The following is a 19,977-nucleotide window of genomic DNA, read 5'->3' as shown; positions in this document are numbered from 1 at the left end:
TGGCTTTCCAATAATCTCTGAGGTGGCGGCCACCTTGCTGCTGGCCCGGCGGAGGTGGGGGGAGGAGGAGGCGTAAGGGAGCAACACCATTTCCCTCCCAGGGAGGCATGCGTAGTTTAATGCATGATCCATTCACTTTTCTGCTGCAGGCTGCCAGACTCTGGATTAAGTCCTTTTGCCTCTGCAGCCATGGCCGTGTGGGGGGCAACTCGTGACCTCGGTAGGGCGTGAAGGATGAGCCAGTACCGTCCCCCTATCCATGAAAGTGCAGCTGCTCCTTCACCGCCGGCTCATACCGGCTTTCCAATAAGTTCTGAGGTGGCGGACACATTGTATGTGTCCGGATGCATTTCTGCCAAAAGCCGCTGGGTTTCAAGATTTGTTTCTGGGTCTCTGGGATCATGGCTGTTAATCAGCTTGATCAGGAGCCAGCGAGGCCGTTTGTAGGCGGCGGCATGGGGTCTCATTGGGATGGGGAGGAAAGGGCCAGTTTCACCCCCATCTGGTGAGGCCCCACGTATCTCATCACAATAGGCCCAAACCTGACTGTCCAGTAGCCTCTGGAGGATGGCAGTCACTAGGCCGCCAGGGGGAACAGGCCACGGCACGAAACCTATTCCCACCTGGAGTGGCCCAGTGCCAGTAACCTACTGCAGGAACAGGATGCATTTCTGCCAAAAGCCTTTGGGTTCAAGATTCGTTTCTGAGTCTCTGGGATCATGGCCATTAGGCAGTTGGATCAGAAACCAGAGAGGCCATGCTTCCAATTATATAGCTGAGCCGGAGGTAGTTTGTGGGTGTGTCTCCCACATACCTAACTTTTGGCCATTTGCTTTCTTGGTAAACTTTGCCCCAAGTTGTTGGGGTCTGGCCAAAGGCACAGCGGCAATTTTGGGGTATCTGGAAGTCTGACAGTGCCATCAGGTTGCTGATGCACTCTCCTCACAGGTACAAATTGACCTGGTGGCGGCACCATACCCCCTAAAAAATGTCTTTTAAAACACGGTTTCTAGGCTTTCTAGAGTGACCAGGCCAGCACATATGAAGTCTGAATGACACTGTCACCTACTTACTTCAGGAAAATAATCTCTATAAATTCAATCAGCAGATCTGTTGTCATGTCGAGCTGCTGGGATAACAAGGAGAATAACAGAGCGTAAGATGCTCCGTCAACATATGCCAGAACTGTCCATCATTGCACAGCCTGGCTTCATCTGACACACACTCAGCGGGGGAGGCACCAGGAGGAGCAGCTGTTTCAACCAAGCCTCACACAGCACATCTCTGGGGGTTTATGTTCTGGTGTGTATCACTGTGGGAGGGTAACTTTGATAATGTTGACAGTAATAAATGGCAACATCTTCAGGCTCTAGGCTGCTGATGGTGAGAGTGAAATCTGTCCCAGATCCACTGCCACTGAACCGGGGAGGGACGCCTTGTTGTAAACTGGTTGCATCATAGATCAGGAGCCTAGGAGCTTTCCCTGGTTTCTGCTGATACCAGGCTAACCATTTGCTAATGCTCTGACTGGCCTTGCAGGTGATGGTGACTTTCTCTCCCAGAGATGCAGGCATGGATGAAGGCTGGCTCATCTGGATATCACACCTGGCACCTGAGAAAAAAATATAAGTGGACATCATTATCATTAATCATGAATTAGATAATTTCCCTGAAGAGCCAGACAGTCCAAATTCATGTAAACCCACATTTTCCTCCTTACCTGGTAGCCAGAGCAGCAGGAAGCTGAGGAGCTGCACAGGGGCCCTCATGTCCACTCTGGGTGTGTGGCAAAGACTGACCCTGCAGGGTGACACAGACTATTATTGAGTGTCCAGCCTTGAGCTGTGAGGACTTGCAAATGAGAGGGGGCTGGGCAGGCTGGGCAGGCAAGATGGGGAGGGTGTGTGTGGGGACCAGCCCAGCTGCAGGGAAGTCAGGGATGCGGGTCCCTGTGGGGAAGCAGAACTTTGCCCACAGAGAACATGCTCCTCCCTTGGTCCCAGGAGGGCCCCAGTGTGAGCACAGATGGTGGATCTTCTGGTCTCTTGAAAGTCAGGACATGGTTTCTTGCTCTCTCTGCCCCAGGGACAGGCCACAGCATACAGATACTCTCAGTAATTGCACAGACTCCTTTAATTCACAGCTGTGGATATACTTGAGACAAAGAGATTTTCTTTTTGATCTGGATATCCTATATATATACTCCTATATATATAGTGCTCAGAGAACCTGACAATCACTCTGACATAACTCAGTCAACCGGGATAAGCAGTTCAATGCTGGGGCCCGTGGATGCAAAGCTGTTATGGTGTTGCAGTGCTGGAACTATCAGGCCTTTCTCAGTCAGTGCTCTGGGCCATGTAAGTCTGGACTCACATGTCTGCTGAGGTTTCAGTCTCCTTCACCAATTACAGGTATTATTTTGTGTGATAAATTGTTATTATTAGCAGACAGGAATGCAATGAGTGGAAAAAATTACAAAATTTTGGGGTCTTGATTCATAACTTTTTTCTAAGATAGAAAATATCGGATAGGCCAAACCATTTTCCCACTCATCCCTCCAAACATTTTCACCTGAGATACTATCCCATTACTTCCACCTCAGCCTACGAGTGGGATTTTCCCTTGTCATCTTCACAACTTGTTCCTTTCCCAGCTCTAATTCAAGACACAGACCTGAAAATTCCTTGACCTCCTTGAACTCTCTTCCTGTCTTTCATCCTCTTCCCCTGAGCATGTGTTCAAATGCAGTGGCTGAGACAGTCCAAGTTAATCGAGTTCTCATTGAATTTCCTCTGTCCCATCACAGGTAAGTTCCTTGCTTGAAATTTATGTTGCTCCTGAGACACAGAGGCTTTCTGATCCCACATATAAAATCCAATGTCTTAAGAATATTGAGGTGATAACACTACAGGGAGCAAATGAGAACATCCTCATAGTTTATGGGATTCACAGACAGTAGACAAACACCTCTATGGGTTGCAGGGTGCCACAAGGGTGGGCAGTCAGTATGGAGTGAAGATAGAACCACACAAGGAGAAATATCACTTTGACCTTGGGCAGAAGGCTGTGCTGCATAAGTCAGCATACGAGTTCCTAAGGGTGCCATCTTACCACCCCATCAACATCACTGTTCTTTCATTCGGGAGACTGTCCTTGGAACTGCAAACCCAGCTCTCCCTGCACAGTACTACTGTCCCCCCATCACTGAATTCAGCACCCAACAGACCAAACCATACTCCCAGGAAACACTAAAGCAGGAGGACATACCCATGTTGAAGTACTAAGTATCCAGGGGAGGGGCTGGAATGTTTGCCAGGAAGTGGCAGGTCCCAGAGGAGCCCTGCAGTGATCATGGAGTCTAGAGGAGACGTTTCCTCTCCAGTGATCTGCCTTTGACTGGAGCCTCCCTGAGTTCTTCTGTCAGACAGGAGCAGCTCCATGAGCTTCCCATCTGCAGGGCTCAGGGCAGGACCTTCCATGGCCTTTTGCTGCCTCACACCTGACTTGAGCAGGAGAGATGTCCCCACCTGCAACTATTGCTCTTCCTGTAGCAGGATCTTGTTCCAAATGGATCTTGTTGCCCCTCTGAGGAAGTCTGTAACCAATCCCTATCTTAACTTCTTCCTGCACTACACTTACCAACAAGGACCCTGTCAGGGATTCATGGAGACAGGTCAGAAGTTGGGGTCAGCAATGGGCAGCATTTCAGAGAAACCTGAGCTTTAACTCTGCAGCCACCACAGCCTGTGTGATGCAAGATGTCTTGGGATCAGTGAGTTCAAAACAGAAGTTCCAAGAACCCACATATTCAGGCTCCATCATGGAGTCAGAGGAGATAGGGTGGGGCTATGTGGAAGGGATTGGCAGGAGAAGAGAGAGTGAGATTTCAGAGCTATCCCCCTGTCATGTTTTTATCGGGGATCCCAAGTCTACAGACACTTCAGCATAGGTTCTGAGAGTGTGAAGTAAGCGTTCCCAGGGGGTGCCTGTGACCCTGGAGCACTTTCCTGGTGATGGTGAGAGAGTCATGTGTCTGTACTCATTGTCCCAGACCTGACACAGCAGCAGTAGAATGCAATAAAAAGTAACCTAGGAACAGATACTGGTTTTTGTCATTGTGTCTGGGATGGTGCAGAAGCTCCTGATCAGTGCTGGTGGTGGGTGTTGGCCAATCTAGGGAATTCTTTTCCACTTGAGCTAAACAGTTCAATGCTAAGAGTTGAGCTCTTGCAACTGTTTGAGGCTAATTGCGCCAAAGACATCCAGGAAACCCACCATGCCTTTCTACCAAGATCAGTCAGGTGGTCCTAGAGACATCCAGGAATGCCCCCATTGATACTCAGGGAAATTGAGCTTCCAGGGATCATAGGTTGGATTGAAGGCATAACTCTCATCCATGTACTTTCTCTGCAGCCCTGGCTTAGGCTGATCTCTGGGTGAGATGCTTCTCATAATGTGTGGCCCTGCGGGTAAAAGGGACCCTCCCCTAGAAATTTCCAGGGAGGCTAGAGAAGGGCCACACTGTGTCCTCACTGACACCTTTGTGAACAAGAAGAGGACAACCCATAAATTAACTCTTGTAAATTAATTCATTCATTCTGATGCATTTTCTGACCAGAAAACAAAAGAGCCAACAGCTCCAAGGCAATGTCGGACTTTTATTCACTAAGCCATGATTGAATCTTGAGGCCTTTTCCCTCATAAATTAGAGTAACAAGGGGCGAAGATAAAGAGAATGGCAAAATCCTCCACCATTTCCATGATGTCCTCATGAGGCTGACCCACTCAGAGGGAACCTGGGTATAAAGCTCAGGCTTTATCAGCTCAGGCTCCCTCCCAGGAACACACAGGCTCTTTCTCCAGGATGGGAGAAACAATGTGCTTTTAAGGATACAAAACGCAACACCAAGATAACCAGACTACCCATTGTTAGTTATAGACTCTGCCCAGGTTCATGACACATTTCTGGAGTGTCAGAGACTGAAGTAGATAAACCACTTGGTACACTGAGAATCCAGTATACCACACACACACACTGGATTCTTACACTCTGGGAGGCTGGAGAGGAAGATCAGGGTCCCTCAGGGTCACTTCCCCTTGTCAGCAGGAGCCCCTTTCTCCCCTTGTTCCCACAGGCCTCTCCTGGGTGTGTGGACACAGAGTGGGATGCCTGGTGTCTTATACTCCCACCTGTGCCCTCCTGTGACCTCACTGCACCTTAAGTGACTCTACAGCTCTGTCTCTAATTGTGAAACTGCTTGGGGCATTAAAACAGTCCATAGTAGACAGGCAGGACTGGATTTCTATCTCCAAAGTAGAAAATGGTGAAAATCTCGCTTCAACTCAGACTCTAAAAGTTTCATAATTTCCCACCACACAACAGAGCCCCTGTCCCTGATGACCACAGGCCTGTGACTTTCAGTATTTCTCAGATTCAGGGACTCACTTGTAATTTCTTGTGTCAGTCTGCCGTCTGGTGGCCATTGTGTGATACAGTAACTTAATAGGTTTCAGGTGCTGTTGGTCCCTGTGCTCTTGGGAGAGTCAGAGTGACTTTTCCCAAGTCTTTGGAACAGAGACTGTAAAGTCAGTACCCAAGTCAGACTACGTGAAATTGTTCTTTGTAAGGTCAATTGAATTGTCAGCTTCAATCTCTGTCCATTGGAGTCAGTCACAGGGAATGAGACAAAGAGACACACAATGAGACCAACAAACACATAGAAGGACTGTCCAAGCTTTTGGGTGGCCTGGGCAGCCCCATTGAGTGCACAGGAAGCTGTTTATTTATTCAGTGTAATGTTGCTTCCCCCAAACTGGGTCCCAACAGGTGAGTCTGTGTTTAGTTGGCAGGGATATTAAGGACAGTTAGTGAGCACATCCACATTCAATGGGTGCGTGAGCAGCAGAGCTTGGGGTGTCTCACAGAGACAATCAGCAGGGACCTTACAGTACAAAGTCTGGACTTTCTGATCATATTCTTGTCTCTTTTGCCTTCTACATCTGTAAGACCCTAAACTTTTATTTTTGCCTTTTATTGGTGTATTTATGTTCCCTTTTCTATAGTTTTGTGTGCCTGATTATATACTCTCATTCCCAAATTGTTTTTCCCAAGGACTACCATGAACTTGGGGCTTTTCACGAGAGCAAAATTTCCAACAAGACCATGTGGGAACAAAGTGGTTCATATTCCTAACAAACCGGTCAGCTAGTTGAGAAGAAATGATCACCAGGTAATCAAGGTACAGAGGAGATGTTCATCACATGTAGGTAAGTGTAGGTGCTATGAGATGTGATGGATGTTACTTTGGAAAACGAGGACGGTCCAGAGATGAGGAGGAGCCAGTAAGGGTAATGGGAAAGGTGGGGGTGGGATGCCAGAGAGAAGAGGACTCCTGGATCCCCTCTAGTGTGGTTAATCCAGACTTATTCCTCCTCTAGGATAACACAATCCAACTCTGATGCACTATTGCATGCATCATTTAGAAGGCCTCAGGGCCATTCGTTCTAGCCCAAACTCATAAGGATTTTTTTCTATGACCTCATGAGAGACCCAAAGTAACTATTCATCCACTGTTGACCCATAATGTCAGCCACACATGCTAGGGGAAAAGGGAGCTCAGATAGAGAAGGGAGCAAATAATGGGTGCTGGGAGGATCCTCCCAGGATGGTAGAAACAATGTGCTTTTAAGGATACGGAAAGCAACACCAAGACAACCAGACTACCCAATGGTAATTATAGACCTGCCCATGTTAATGACACATCTCTGGAGTGTCAGAGACTGAAGTAGATAAACCACTTGGTGTGTAATTATAAAACTTGCCCTAATATAAGTTATGTCCAATACAGATATGGAGACCTTCTCTCTTGGGAATGTGAAAAAAAGAAGCTGTAGTCTTGCTTGAGATATGCAAAGTTGCACTAAATTACAGAGATGGAGAAATATCAGAATGAAACGTATGTAAACTTAACCCTCCCTGTACTCGTTGAATTTAAATTGTGTTGCCTGTTCCAACAGGGATTAGGTGTTGAAAATGAATGACTTTATTCCTTGACAATTACTGAAAACTCATTGAATATTTCTTTGGGAGAAATATATTTTACGCAAATGTGTAAAACCATCAATATGCTTAGTCCTCTGGCCCACCTGCCATCCAGTCAGCATCATGGGAGACAAGTCCCCACACAGGGGCCTTTGTGCACCCGTGGGGAGATTGATACAGCTCTGGGCTAAGTGATATGGAGGGGTTGGAACCCTGGGACTCAGCAGGAGATTGAGTTGTAACCCTGGGACTCATGGGTCCCTCTAGAACCCAGCTTGGGACAGAGTGGATCATGAACCTTGTCTGACTAGAGCAGCACAGGGATTCAAGCCAGCCTCATCCCAGGATAAGACCACCCTCATTCCATTATCAGATTCCCATGGGAACCCCAGTGAGGAAGATTCCCTGCCTGCCCCATTGTCCCTCTTGCTACAAGCTCTCAGCTTTCAGAGGACTGTGTCTGCCCCAGTGAGAAAGTGTCAGAGTAATGAGAAATGACTAAACGGGTGATAAGGGTAGAGAGGAGATGTTCATCACAGATAGATAAGTACTATGATCCCATGAGATATCATGAACGATATTTTAGAAAAAGGCTGGAAGTTCCCAGGGATGAGCTGGAGCCTGTAAGTATAATGGTGCATGTTGGGGTGGGATCCTACTCTACATTCAGCTTCCATGACCCCACTGACCAAGAATGTCCTGCACAGGAGTCCACAAAAAATGGTCAGAGCCATGGAGACCATGGGCAGGAGTGAGAAAAACCAGAGCCCCACTCTGAAGACAACAGAACCCATATGTGCAGCAGGATGAACTGGGGCCTGTGAGGTCAGGACAGGGAGTCAGAGCTGACGACACACTAGAGTCTCCATTGCGAATGCAGAAGAGAAGCCCTGGAGGTGCAGGTGGAGGAGGTGAGAGGGTCTGGGAAAGGGCGGCCTGTGATGATGGAGATGTGAACTTTGTTTCATTGTTTTGGAGCCACACCAGGTAATGGTCAGGACTTCTTCCTGGCGTAGAGAAAACTCTTGAAGAAAATAGTATGGGATCCCAGGGATGCAACATGGGTTGACCACATGTGAGATAAGCATCTTATCTGCTGTACTATAACTTTGACCCCATATAAAACATTTTCAATAAAATTCTAAATACCATTATGCTTTAAGATCTTCTAGAAAAAAATTGCCACTCAACTGATACATAGGTAATAGCATTTCCCTTACAAATGTGGACAAAGCAGGGAGGATGTGCTGGGGCTTCCCATCAGCTGTCAGTTTGGTATAGCTGGTCATTCACAGCACAGACCTCCCTCCATACCTGCTGCTCTGCCAGGCCAGGCCTGTACTTCAGACCAGACCCTAGTGTTGAGTGTCTGCAGTACAGCAGGTGCTCTCAGGTTCCAGACCCACAGGTGCAGCATCCTCTCCTGAGACCCCCAATGCCTCTTCTCACTGACTCAGAGACTCTGCTGTCTGCTCATTAGGAAAGATCAAGTGTGGGTACTTCGTTCAGGCCTCACAGGGACGTTGGTGTTGGGACTGTATCATTGTGGGAGGATACTCTATATCTTGCATGCCATAGATATAAGTTGTATCCAACATCCTCAGGCTCCATCCTGCAAATCTGAAGAGCGAAATCTGTTCCTGACTCACTGTCACTGTCAGTTTGGTACAGCTGGTCATTCATGGCACAGACCTGTGTGGGACCCCAGGATCTTGATTGGAAACTCTGTAGATCAGGACCTTTGGGTTTTCCTGGATTCTGAAGAAACCGGTAGAGATAGGTATTTTCATTATTTTCTGGGAGGCTCTTACTGGTCCTGCGGGAGATGGAGATTGATTCTCCAGGGATGATGCACATGGACAGTGGAGACTGGGTCAGCACAACATCAACTCTAGGTCCTGAAAAAAAGTTGATTGGGAATACTGCAAGATTCTATTGAAATATAATTAACTATATAATTAATATAATTAACAGCAACGTTTCCATTCTTTAATGAATTTAGTCAAAACACTCCCTTCCCTTATTGCAATTCTTGAGTGGTTTGATTTATATATAAAAACCATTCAATGGGAATCAAGAAAGGAGTTTAATGAAGAGAAAGCAGTCTCTGACTATCTTTGTCATCTCTATTTTCTTGTCTCATCTTGTCCCAACTCTCCAGAGTGCAGCCTTTGTTCCTTCCAGAATGTGTCTCACTGTCTCAGCTCTAACCATCGCTTTCCCCATTGATGAGAAATGTGTCATCCAACACACAGACAGATACACATGGATTCCCTATGGTCCCCTCCTGAACTGTTTCCATTTCTCATGTCCTCTGTTTCCTTACCCGGGATCCAGAGTATCAGCAGCCCAAGGACCTGAGCAAGGAACCTCATGATGACAAGTTGATCTGAGGAGTCCTGGTGAGTGAAAGCAAGAGCACAACTGAACTTTAGGTCAGACTCCAGCATAATTCCTTGTAGGATAACATAGGTTTGTCCTTCCTGCCTTGCCTCAGGGAGCTTAAGTTTATTGGGCTACTACTCCCATCACAGTGCTCCCATTCTGTGTTTATTTGTAACTTCTTTCTTTGTGCTCTGTTGACTTGTAAATATCGTTTCTCTAACTTCTTAAGTCCTTTGCATAGTTTGTTCAGAGCAATGTCCTTTTTGTATGGCCACAGGAAGACAGTAAATGCTATGCTTTTGTAATGGGATTAGTTAATTGACTCTCAATAATATTTTCCTCCTGGGCATCTCTTCTCTCTTTTTTTTTTTGGCTTTTTCCATCACATCTGGTGATGCTCAGGGGTTATTCCTGGCTCATGTACTCAGGAATTACTCCTGGCGGTGATCAGGGGACCATATGGGATGCTGAGAATTGAACCCAGGTCGGACTCATGCAAGGCAATCTCCCTACTCGCTGTACTATTGCTCCAGCCACGCATCTGATCTTATGTCCTAATCCTCAGCTGCCCATACTTCCTAGTACACCCAAAAGCAGGGTCCTGACAAGGGACTGGATGAACCCAGAGCAAGTGGTGAGCTATGTGCTACCCTGGCATCGAGAAGTTGAGAGTGACCAAAGTGACTAATGCTTAACTATAAGTTAAGAGCTTGGTCATGGACAAATGATATCAGGATCCAAAAAGCAATAAATAGATTTTGACCCTGCTAGGTTAAATGATTAATCTGGCCTGAGCATTATAGTCTGAGTCTGTGGCAAGATGTTCTCAGGAGAGCTGCCCTACAAGCCTCAATGTGTCTCTTACAGTGTCCAAACAAAAATAACTAGTATTAAGATGTTAATTAAGGTGTTTGAAGAAGAGGAATGCCTTTAAGTGGTATTTCCACCCTTGAGCCTAATGGGCAGTCAGAAAGGGCTTTTTACTTTTCTTTTTTGTTGTTGTTGTTAAATTTATTTATTGAATCACCATGAGAAAAGTTACAAAGCTTTTAGGTTTAAGTCTCAGTCATCTAATGATCAAAAACCCTTCCCTTCACCAGTAATTATTTTTCACCACCAAGAACCCCAATATACCCACCTCCCACTCCTCCCGATGCCTGTGAGGCAGTTGATTTCTACTTAGTTCTCTCTCTACTTTGATTACATTCATTATTTCGACAAAAGTTGCACCATTATTGTTTGGAATTTCCCCCCAATAATCAGAACTGCTAAAAAGTCATTGTGAGATAATTTGTTTTCTATTGCTGGTTATGAAACCATATGATGTCATGCATCTCCCCTCCTGGGAGGATCCTCCAAACATCCTTTACTTGGTGCTCCCTTCTCTATCTGAACTGCCCTTTCCTCTAGGATACCCGGCTGGCCTCTAAGTTATGGGGTAATCCTCCTGGTGCTGATCTCAGCTATTCTTGGGTATTAATCTCATACTTTGTTACTTTATATCCCCCAGATGAATGCAATCTTTCTATGTCTATCCCTCTCTTTCTGACTCATTTCGCTTAGCATGATACTTTCCATATTGTACCACTTGTATGTAAAGTTCATGACTTCATCTTTTCTAACAGCTACATAGTACTCCATTGTGTAGATGTACCAAAGTTTCTTTAACCAGTCATCTGTTCTTGGGCATTCAGGTTTCTTCCAGTTTCTGGCTAGTGTAAAGAGTACTGCAATGAACAAACAAGTGCAGATGTCACTTCGACTATACATTTTTGCCTCTCTGGGATATATTCCCAGGAGTGGTATTGCTGGGTCAAATGGGAGCTCAATTTCTAATTTTTTGAGAATCGTCCATACTGTTGTCCAGAAGGGCTGAACCAGTGGACATTCCCACCAACAGTGAAGGAGTGTCCCTTTTTCGCCACATCCACGCCAGCATTGGTTGCTTTTGTTCTTTTGAATGTGGGCCAGTCTCTGAGGTGTGAGATGGTATCTCATTGTGGTTTTGATCTGCATCTCTCTGATGATTAATGATGTAGAGCATTTTCTCATGTGCTTTTTTGCCATTCGGATTTCTTCTTTGAGAAAGTTTCTGTTCATTTCATTGCCCCATTTTTGGATGGGGTTGGATGTTTTCTTCTTGTGGAGTTTAACCAGTATTTTGTATATCCTGGATATCAACCCCTTGTCAGATGTGTATTCGGCGAATATCCTTTCCCATTCTGTAGACTGTCTTTGTATTTTGGTCACTGTTTCTTTGGAGGTGCAGAAGCTTCTTAGTTTAAGATAGTCCCATTTATCTATCTCTGTTTTCCCTTGCTCGGCCAGTGGCGTGGCATCTTTGAGGATACCATTAGCTTCAATGTCATGGAGGGTTTTGCCAACGTTATCTTCAATGTACCTTATGGTTTCTGGTCTGATGTTGAGGTCTTTAATCCATTTTGATCTTACTTTTGTACATGGTGTTAGGCAGAGTTCTGAGCCTATTTTTTTGCATGTAGCCGTCCAATGATGCCAACATAATTTATTAAAGAGGCTTTCCTTACTCCACTTCACATTACTTGCACCTTTATCAAAGATTAGATGATCATATGATTGAGGGGAGATGCCAGTGTATTCAACCCTGTTCCATTGGTCTGCAGTTCTGCCTTTGTTCCAGTACCGTGCTGTTTTAATTATTACTGCTTTGTAGTAGAGTTTGAAGTTAGGGAGGTTGATTCCTCCCATTTTCTTTTTCCCAAGAATTGCTTTAGCTATTCGTGGGGGCTTATTGTTCCATATAAATTTCAGGAGTGTTTGCTCCATGTCTTTGAAGAATGTCATGGGTATCCTTATAGGGATTGCATTGAATTTATACAATGCTTTCGGTAGTATTGCCATTTTGACAATGTTAAGTCTCCCGACCCATGAGCAGGGGATATCTTTCCATTTCCTCATGTCCTCTTTTATTTCCTGAAGTAGCGTTTTGTAGTTTTCTTTGTACAGGTCCTTTACTTCCTTAGTTAAGCTGATTCCTAGGTACTTGATTTTCTGGGGCACAATTGTGAACGGGATTTTTTTTTCATGTTGCTTTCTTCTCTCTCACTGTTTGCATATAGGAAAGCCATGGACTTTTGGGTATTGATTTTATAACCTGCAACTTTACTATACGAGTCTATTGTTTCTAGGAGTTTTTTGGTGGAGGTTATTGGGTTCTCTAAGTAGAGTATCATATCATCTGCGAATAGTGAGAGCTTGATTTCTTCCTTTCCTACCTGAATGCCCTTAATATCTTTTTCTTGCCTAATCGCTATTGCAAGTACTTCCAGTACTATATTGAACAGCAGTGGAGAGAGTGGGCATCCCTGTCTCGTCCCTGATCTTAGAGGGAAGGCTCTCAGTTTTTCCCCATTGAGGATGATGCTTGCTGTAGGCTTGTGGTAGATGGCTTTAATTATGTTGAGGAAGGTCCCCTCTATACCCATTTTGGCTAGGGTTCTCATCATAAAGGGGTGCTGGATTGGTTTCAGTTTTATATATACAAAACAACCAAAAGCCGTGGGGATTGCTCAAAAGGTAGAGGCTCCAATAGGAGCTTCTCTTTCATTCTTCATGTGGAATAACTGGGATTTTATCTTTACCTGTTAAAAATAATAGACTTCTGGTGCATCAGATACTTTATTTCTATGGAAATGTGTCCACGTTATCCTTAGGAAAACTCTGACCATGTTGCATCTCTATCTCCCACATGTGCTGTATGAGATAATACCCTACTCAGATATTCAAAGTCTCAGATTTTAAAACAGTTATGGGAGTCAACAATTCATTGCTGTTTGTTGGTATAGCAGGTTAACAGAAATTTCACATTGTTATATACACTGTCACTGTCCTCCTGTTGTTCATCGATTTGCTCAAGCTGGCCCAGTAACGTCTCCATTGGAGACTTTGTTGTTACTGTGTTTGGCATATCGAATACCTCATGGGTAGCTTGCCAGGCTCTGCCGTGCGGGCGAGACACTCTTGGTAGTTTGCCGGGCTCTCCAAGAGGGGCGGAGGAATCGAACTCGGGTCGGCCATGTTGGCTGCGTGCAAGGCAAATGTCCTACCACTGTGCTATCAAAATTGTCCTTTTCTGGACCTAGTGAATTGAATTCATTATGTTTACATACAACAAGTTTGACAGAGAATATATAACCCTCTCATAGTGACAAGGTCTTATAACCTCGATAAGATAAAAATAGAAGAAACAAAGAAACACTTGCCTGTTTTTTCCTACATAATGCAGCAACTCGTGTCCTGCTCCTTCCTGCCTCTCCTTCCCTGGTGTCTGACATTGAGCAGTGAAAGACCCTGCTGTCTCATGGACACAATGCTTTGCCTGCAGTAGGAATCACTTACTTGCAATGTAAGACTTTCAACAATTAGCCAAGAATGAATCCTGATTCTTCTTCCTCAGCAGGAAGAGCAGTAAGGGGTGAGAGTGGGGAGAACAGTGAAGCCCCCATGCCCTTAGTTGTATCTGAGGCTGATCCTACTCAGTGGGTGTCGGGTGTGAAGCCTCAGCTTAGGCTCCCTCACAGGAACACACAGGCTGCAGACTCACACCACACACATGAGATTCTTTCACTCAAAGAGGCTGGAGAGGGAAGGTCTAGGTCCTGCAGGGTCACTTCCAGTGAGAGCCTCCTCCTGTCAACAGGAGTCACTCCCTCCCCTTGTCCTCACAGGCCTCTCCTGTGTGGTGCCTGTGGGGACAGAGGGTGTTTTTCCGGTCTCATTATGCTCTCATCTACTTCCCCTCTGTGACCTCATTTCACATGCAGTGATCGTTTATCATTTCAATCTACTAATGGTCATAGTGAAATTAAGTCATGATGGAGATGTGAGGAACATGGGAAAACCCACAAGTGTTTACAGCAGACAGCTTGTACTGCACTTGTGCTCACACTGTGGAGAACATGACTATTTGTGTAATATTAGCCTCTGAGAGCTACTTTCACACATTTACCCTCCCACCCAGGGGACCCGCTGCCTCTATTGCTGGTGCCAGTGATTTTGTTAGAGACCTTTCATAAGTGTTTGAAATAGAGATTACAATACATATTAGCAGTCCAGTCAGTAAGAAGAAAAACAACTCCTCTTCCAAATAAACTTCTCAACTAGTTGGGAAGTAATGACTAACAGGGGACAGGGAATTCAGAGGGATGTGTGTCACCAGTAGTTAAGCATGAGTTTCTTTCATCCTCACATGACATGAATGTAATTTTAGAAAGATTTTAAGGAAGTAGGAAGTGGGTCATCAGCCTATGCCCACATCATACAGGACATCACAGAGGTGAGGATGCATCCTATGAGATGTCCTCAATGTGAGGCTATAAAGGTGCTCACGTGTCCTCACTACTGGGATGGCAATATGTGTGATTATTTTTTAAAAATGTCTATTAAAACATGGTTTATAGACATTATGTAGTGACCAGGACAGCACATATGAACTCTGAAAGACACTGTCACCTATTGCTTCAGGAAAATTATCTCTATAAATTCAATCAGTAGGTCTGTTGCCATGGCTGTGCTTCTGGGATGAGAAGGAGAATAATGGAGCCAAAATCTGTTCTTTCACATTGTACCTGAACTCTTCATCATTGCACAGCCTGGCTGCATCTGACACACCCTCATTGGGGAAGGCTCTGGAAGGAGTAGTTGGAGCAGCCCAGCCTCACACAGCTGATCTCTGGGGGTTTATGTTCTGGTGTGTATCCCTGTGGCAGGAGTACTCCAATGTTGACAGTAATACGTGGCAGCATCTTCAGGCTTCAGGCTGCTGATGGTGAGAGTGAAATCTGTCCCAGATCCACTGCCACTGAATCGGGAAGGGACATCTGGTCCTAAACTGCTCGCACCATAGATCAGGAGCCTGGGAGCTTTCCCTGGTTTCTGCTGATACCAGTTTAACCAATTGCTAATGCTCTGACTGGCCTTGCAGGTGATGGTCACTTTCTTTCCCAGAGATGGAGACATGGATGGAGGCTGGCTCATCTGTATATGACCACAGGGACCTGGGGTTGAAAACAGAAACATACATCATCACCACCGTTCATTTTACTTTAAGTTATTTTCCCTGAAGCCTCATTAAATGTCCAGTGAACCCTCATTTCTGTTCTTACCTGGGAGCCAGAGCAGCAGGAAGCTGAGGAGCTACACAGGGACCCTCATGTCCATTCTGGGTGTGACAGAGACTGATCCTGCAGGATGACACAGACCATTATTGAGTGTCCATCCATGCATGAGCTCTGAGTACTTGCAAATGAGAGGGTCTGGGCAGGCTGGGAAGGGGGGATGGGTGGGGACCAGCCCAACTGCAGGGAGATCAGGGGTGGGGGTCCTTGTGGGGAAGCAGAACTTTGCACAAAGAATATGCTCCTCCCCAGACCCCAGGAGGGCCCCAGTGTGAGCACAGAAGGGGGAATCATCTGGTCTCCTAAGAGTCAAGACAAGGCTTCTTGCTATCTCTTCCCAGGGACAGGCTCTGTCAGACCACAGCCACACAGACCCTCTCAGGAACTGTAGACTCCTTCAATTTCACATCTTTGGATCAAATTGAAGTCATGCAATCTTCCATTTAGATTTGATAACCTGGTATTATTGGTTTTAGAGATGTCATCACTACTCACCAGAAATGTACGTTTAACAGAAGAAAACCTGTAGGACCGTGGTTAACAAGCTGTGTCCAAATTCATTCCTGAGAGACAGTTTCACCACTTCCTCCTCAGGCTCAGATTGTGGGGTTTGTTCTCCACGTTTAGAAAAGCTATCTTCCCAGAACCACGACTTGCACTCTTTTCTCTTTGGAAAGTTTTCCATGTCTTTCAGTCCATCTTTCCCTGAAAGATTCCCTTCTGAGCCGACCAGATGGAAATAAGTCCAGAAGGGATAGATGAAATAAGTCTCCTCCACCGAATTCCCTTGAACGCACTGTGCTCCTTCAACTCTCATTCTATATCACACATTTCTTCTTCTTCTTCTTCTTCTTCTTCTTCTTCTTCTTCTTCTTCTTCTTCTTCTTCTTCTTCTTCTTCTTCTTCTTCTTCTTCTTCTTCTTCTTCTTCTTCGTCTGCTTCTGCTTCTGCCAGACAAGGGGAGCGCAGGGAGCCTCACATTCTACAGGGCCCCTGACAGGACCCTTCAGAGTCATTTGAGGCCTCACACCTGACTCAGACAGGAGAGATCTCCCCCTGCCACAATACCCCCTCCCCTAGTGCACAATAGATTTTTAAGGCTGCCAGGGTTCTGCTCTCAATGGACCACCGGTGACCCCATGAACAAACTCATAACCAACTCTTAATCTATGATTCGCATCAACTCACTTACCAAAGGACAGTCCTGCACAGGGATTCACTGAGAGAAGGCAGAATAAGGGTTGCTAGTGGCATGATGGGGGAGAAAGAGAACTCAATTACAAAGGACACATGAGAGTGTGAAGGCGGTGAACTGGGTGTGTGTACTCAGAAGAGCAGCTCAGATCAGACACGCACTTTTGCCTGCACTGTCTGCTCCAGAGGAGTTGCCCAGAGGTGGTTATGATGACCAGGGAGAGGGTTGGGGGAGAAGGAAAATGAGACTTCAGGGTGTTCACACAATCCTATTGTCACAAGAGGCCCTAAGACTGCGCATTCCACCACATGAGCAGCAGATGGGGGTTAGCACATAGAGGTTGTTTGACCTCCTGTGGCAGCTTCCTCTGATGCTGAGGAGGGGACAGAGCAGCTGTCACCATCCTGCAGAGCCTCGGGAGGAATGGACTGAACATAAACTTCAGAACTAGATTCAGTCTCTGATGCCCTGAACACTCATATTGGCCCTGCAGGGACATTGACGTTCTCCTGGAACAGCCAGGGGGACTGGAGGTGGGTGGCATTGTGTTCCCCATGACACCTGAGTGGAGTCGCATAAGGACACCCAAAACATAACTATCAAGGTGATAGTTCACTCAGTTTGATGGATTTTTGGTCAAAATTAAACAGCCAGAAGTTTCATCAACAAGTTATTGCTTTACAAGTTGAAAAACTTTTGTGAGTTCTCCTTAGCAGTCAGAAGAGAATGGAGGAAATTCTCCTCAGGACCACCTTCTCTGGGTGCCTCTGAGACAGATCCTGCTCAGTGGGTGCCAGGTGTGAAGCATCAGCTCAAGCTCCCTCACAGGAACACAGAGGGTGGGGACTTACACCACACACATGGAATTCTCACACTCAGGGAGTCTGGAGAGTGAAGGTCAAGGTCTCTAAGTGTCACTTCCTGTGAGACCCTCCTCCTGTCAGCAGGAGACCCTCTCTCCCCTTGTCCTCACAAGCCTCTCCTGGAATTTATGCCTGTAAGGACTGGGAGGTGAATGAGACCAGTTGTAGTTACTGGTTTTGGCATATCGAATACGCAACCGATAGCTTGCCAGGCTCTTCCGTGCTCTTCCGTTCTCCCTTCCGAAATCCGACACGCCATTTTGTCGGTAAAGAAACAAACAGCACCCGGCCCAGACAAGGTCAGACCTGAACACTTGAAGAACCTGCCGTCAGTACTCATCAATACACTGGCTCGGCTCTTCACTCGCAACCTGTCTGAATGCAAGGTTCCGTCCCAGTGGGAAACCAGCAGAACAGTACTACTGTTCAAGAAGGGAGACATCCATGACATTGGCAACTATCGCCCGATCTGCCTATTGTCTGTCATCTACAAGTTGTTCACTCAAGTTATCCTAAATAGGATTGGCAGAACACTAGATGAAGGACAACCATGCGAGCAAGCTGGGTTCTGCAAAGGATTCAGCACCATCAACCATATCCACACGATAACCAAGCTCATTGAGGTTTCTCAGGACTTCAAGATGCCGCTCTGTTTAATGTTCATTGATTTAAAGAAGGCCTTTGATTCTGTTGAGACAGAAGCGGTCATTGAAGCCCTAGCCAATCAGGGCATTCAAGCCCAATACACCAGGATCCTCCGTGAGCTGTATTGCGGATTCGCTACCAGGATCTCACCATTCTACAAAGAAGTGATCGTTGATGTCAAGAGAGGGGTTTGGCAGGGTGATACTATTTCACCGAAACTCTTCAGTGCCACCCTCGAGAACATCATGCGACGACTGGAATGGGAAGGAATGGGAGTGAAGATAGATGGTCGGCAATTACACCACCTCCGCTTTGCTGATGACATTGTTTTAATAACACCAAACATCAGCCAAGCGGCACAAATGCTGGCCGACTTTGACCGTGAGTGTAGAAAGGTAGGACTACAGCTGAATCTTACGAAGACAATATTTATGAGAAACAACTTCGTTCCTGATGCCCCATTCGCTCTCAATGGAATGACCATCTCCGAATGCAACAGCTATGTGTACCTAGGTCGAGAAGTCAACATGACAAATGACCTGGCACCCGAGCTGCGCAGGAGGAAGAGAGCGGCTTGGAATGCCTTCAAGAACATCGAAGAAATAGCTAAGAGGACGAAGAACCTCCGGCTCCGGCCACATCTCTTTCATTCCACTGTTCCTCCTGCATTAACATATGCCTCAGAGACCTGGGCGCTACGCAAACAGGATGAGAACGCTATTCAGGTCTCCCAAAGAAGAATAGAAAGAGCTATGCTTGGAATATCACGTTTCACTCAAATGAAAGAAAAAATCCAGAGTTTCGACATCCGTCGACGATCAAGAATCAGGGACGCTGTCTCATTTGCCAAGGTGTCAAAAATCAGATGGACTGGTCACGTAATGAGATTTAAAGACGACCGCTGGACTAGAGCTGTTACCGATTGGATTCCACGGGATGTCAAAAGACCGTGTGGTTGCCCACCTATCAGATGATCAGACTTCTTCGTCAAGATCATGAATGATTGGTTTGAGGTTCTTCATGTTCCCAGAGCGAACAGATGCCATTGGGCTACACTAGCACGCGACAGGGACAAATGGAGTCGTTACTGGCGCCCGCTTAAGCAAATCTACGACTAACGGGAAGTTAAGTCACTAAGTGAAGAAGGACTGGGAGGGGGGTGCGGTCAGTGCTCCATGGTGTCCCTAAACTCCCACCTAATCCCCCTCCTGTGAGCTCATTTTACCTTAAGTGGCTCTACTGCTCTATCTCTGATACATCACAGAGGAACTTAAGTCAAATTATGAGCACTGGATGGGGGATCAAAAGTCCATAGCAGAGAGGTAGGATAGGACTTCTATCCCCACAGCAGGAAAGGGTAAAATCTGGCTATAACTCAGACTCTAACAGCTTTTATACTTTCCCACCACAGCTGCTGACAATGGACCTGTTACAGTCTCAGGTTTCTAGGATTCAGGGTCTCTCTTGACATGTATGGGGTTTGTCTGCCATCTCGTGGCTGTTGTGTGATACAGCAACTTAGTAAGTTTCAGTTGATGGTGATCTCTGAGCTACTGCGATTTAGAGACTTTCCCCAATTCTTCTGAACAGATACTGTAAAGTCTATCAGCAAGCCAGAGCATGCAAAAATGTACCTCACTAGAGCCAATCAGATTGTCACCTTCAACTTCATTCCATCTGTGTCAGTTG

General features: G+C 46.0%; 1 gene segment (V, D, J or C); it reads right to left on the bottom strand.

Annotated features, from left to right (window-relative positions):
- Window positions 1-1,292: 1,292 nt before the first annotated feature.
- On the bottom strand, window positions 1,293-1,769 carry LOC130031144 (immunoglobulin kappa variable 1-5-like). The segment is given in 2 exon segments: window positions 1,293-1,612; window positions 1,721-1,769. Coding segments are annotated over 2 exon segments (369 nt in total).
- Between the last annotated feature and the right edge of the window lie 18,208 nt (window positions 1,770-19,977).

Source organism: Sorex fumeus, unplaced genomic scaffold (genome assembly GCF_029834395.1).
Source record: "Sorex fumeus unplaced genomic scaffold, SorFum_2.1 ptg000006l, whole genome shotgun sequence".
Classification (NCBI taxonomy): domain Eukaryota; kingdom Metazoa; phylum Chordata; class Mammalia; order Eulipotyphla; family Soricidae; genus Sorex; species Sorex fumeus.
Note: the sequence above shows the minus strand (reverse complement) of the source record. Positions and strands in the feature narration are given on the sequence as shown.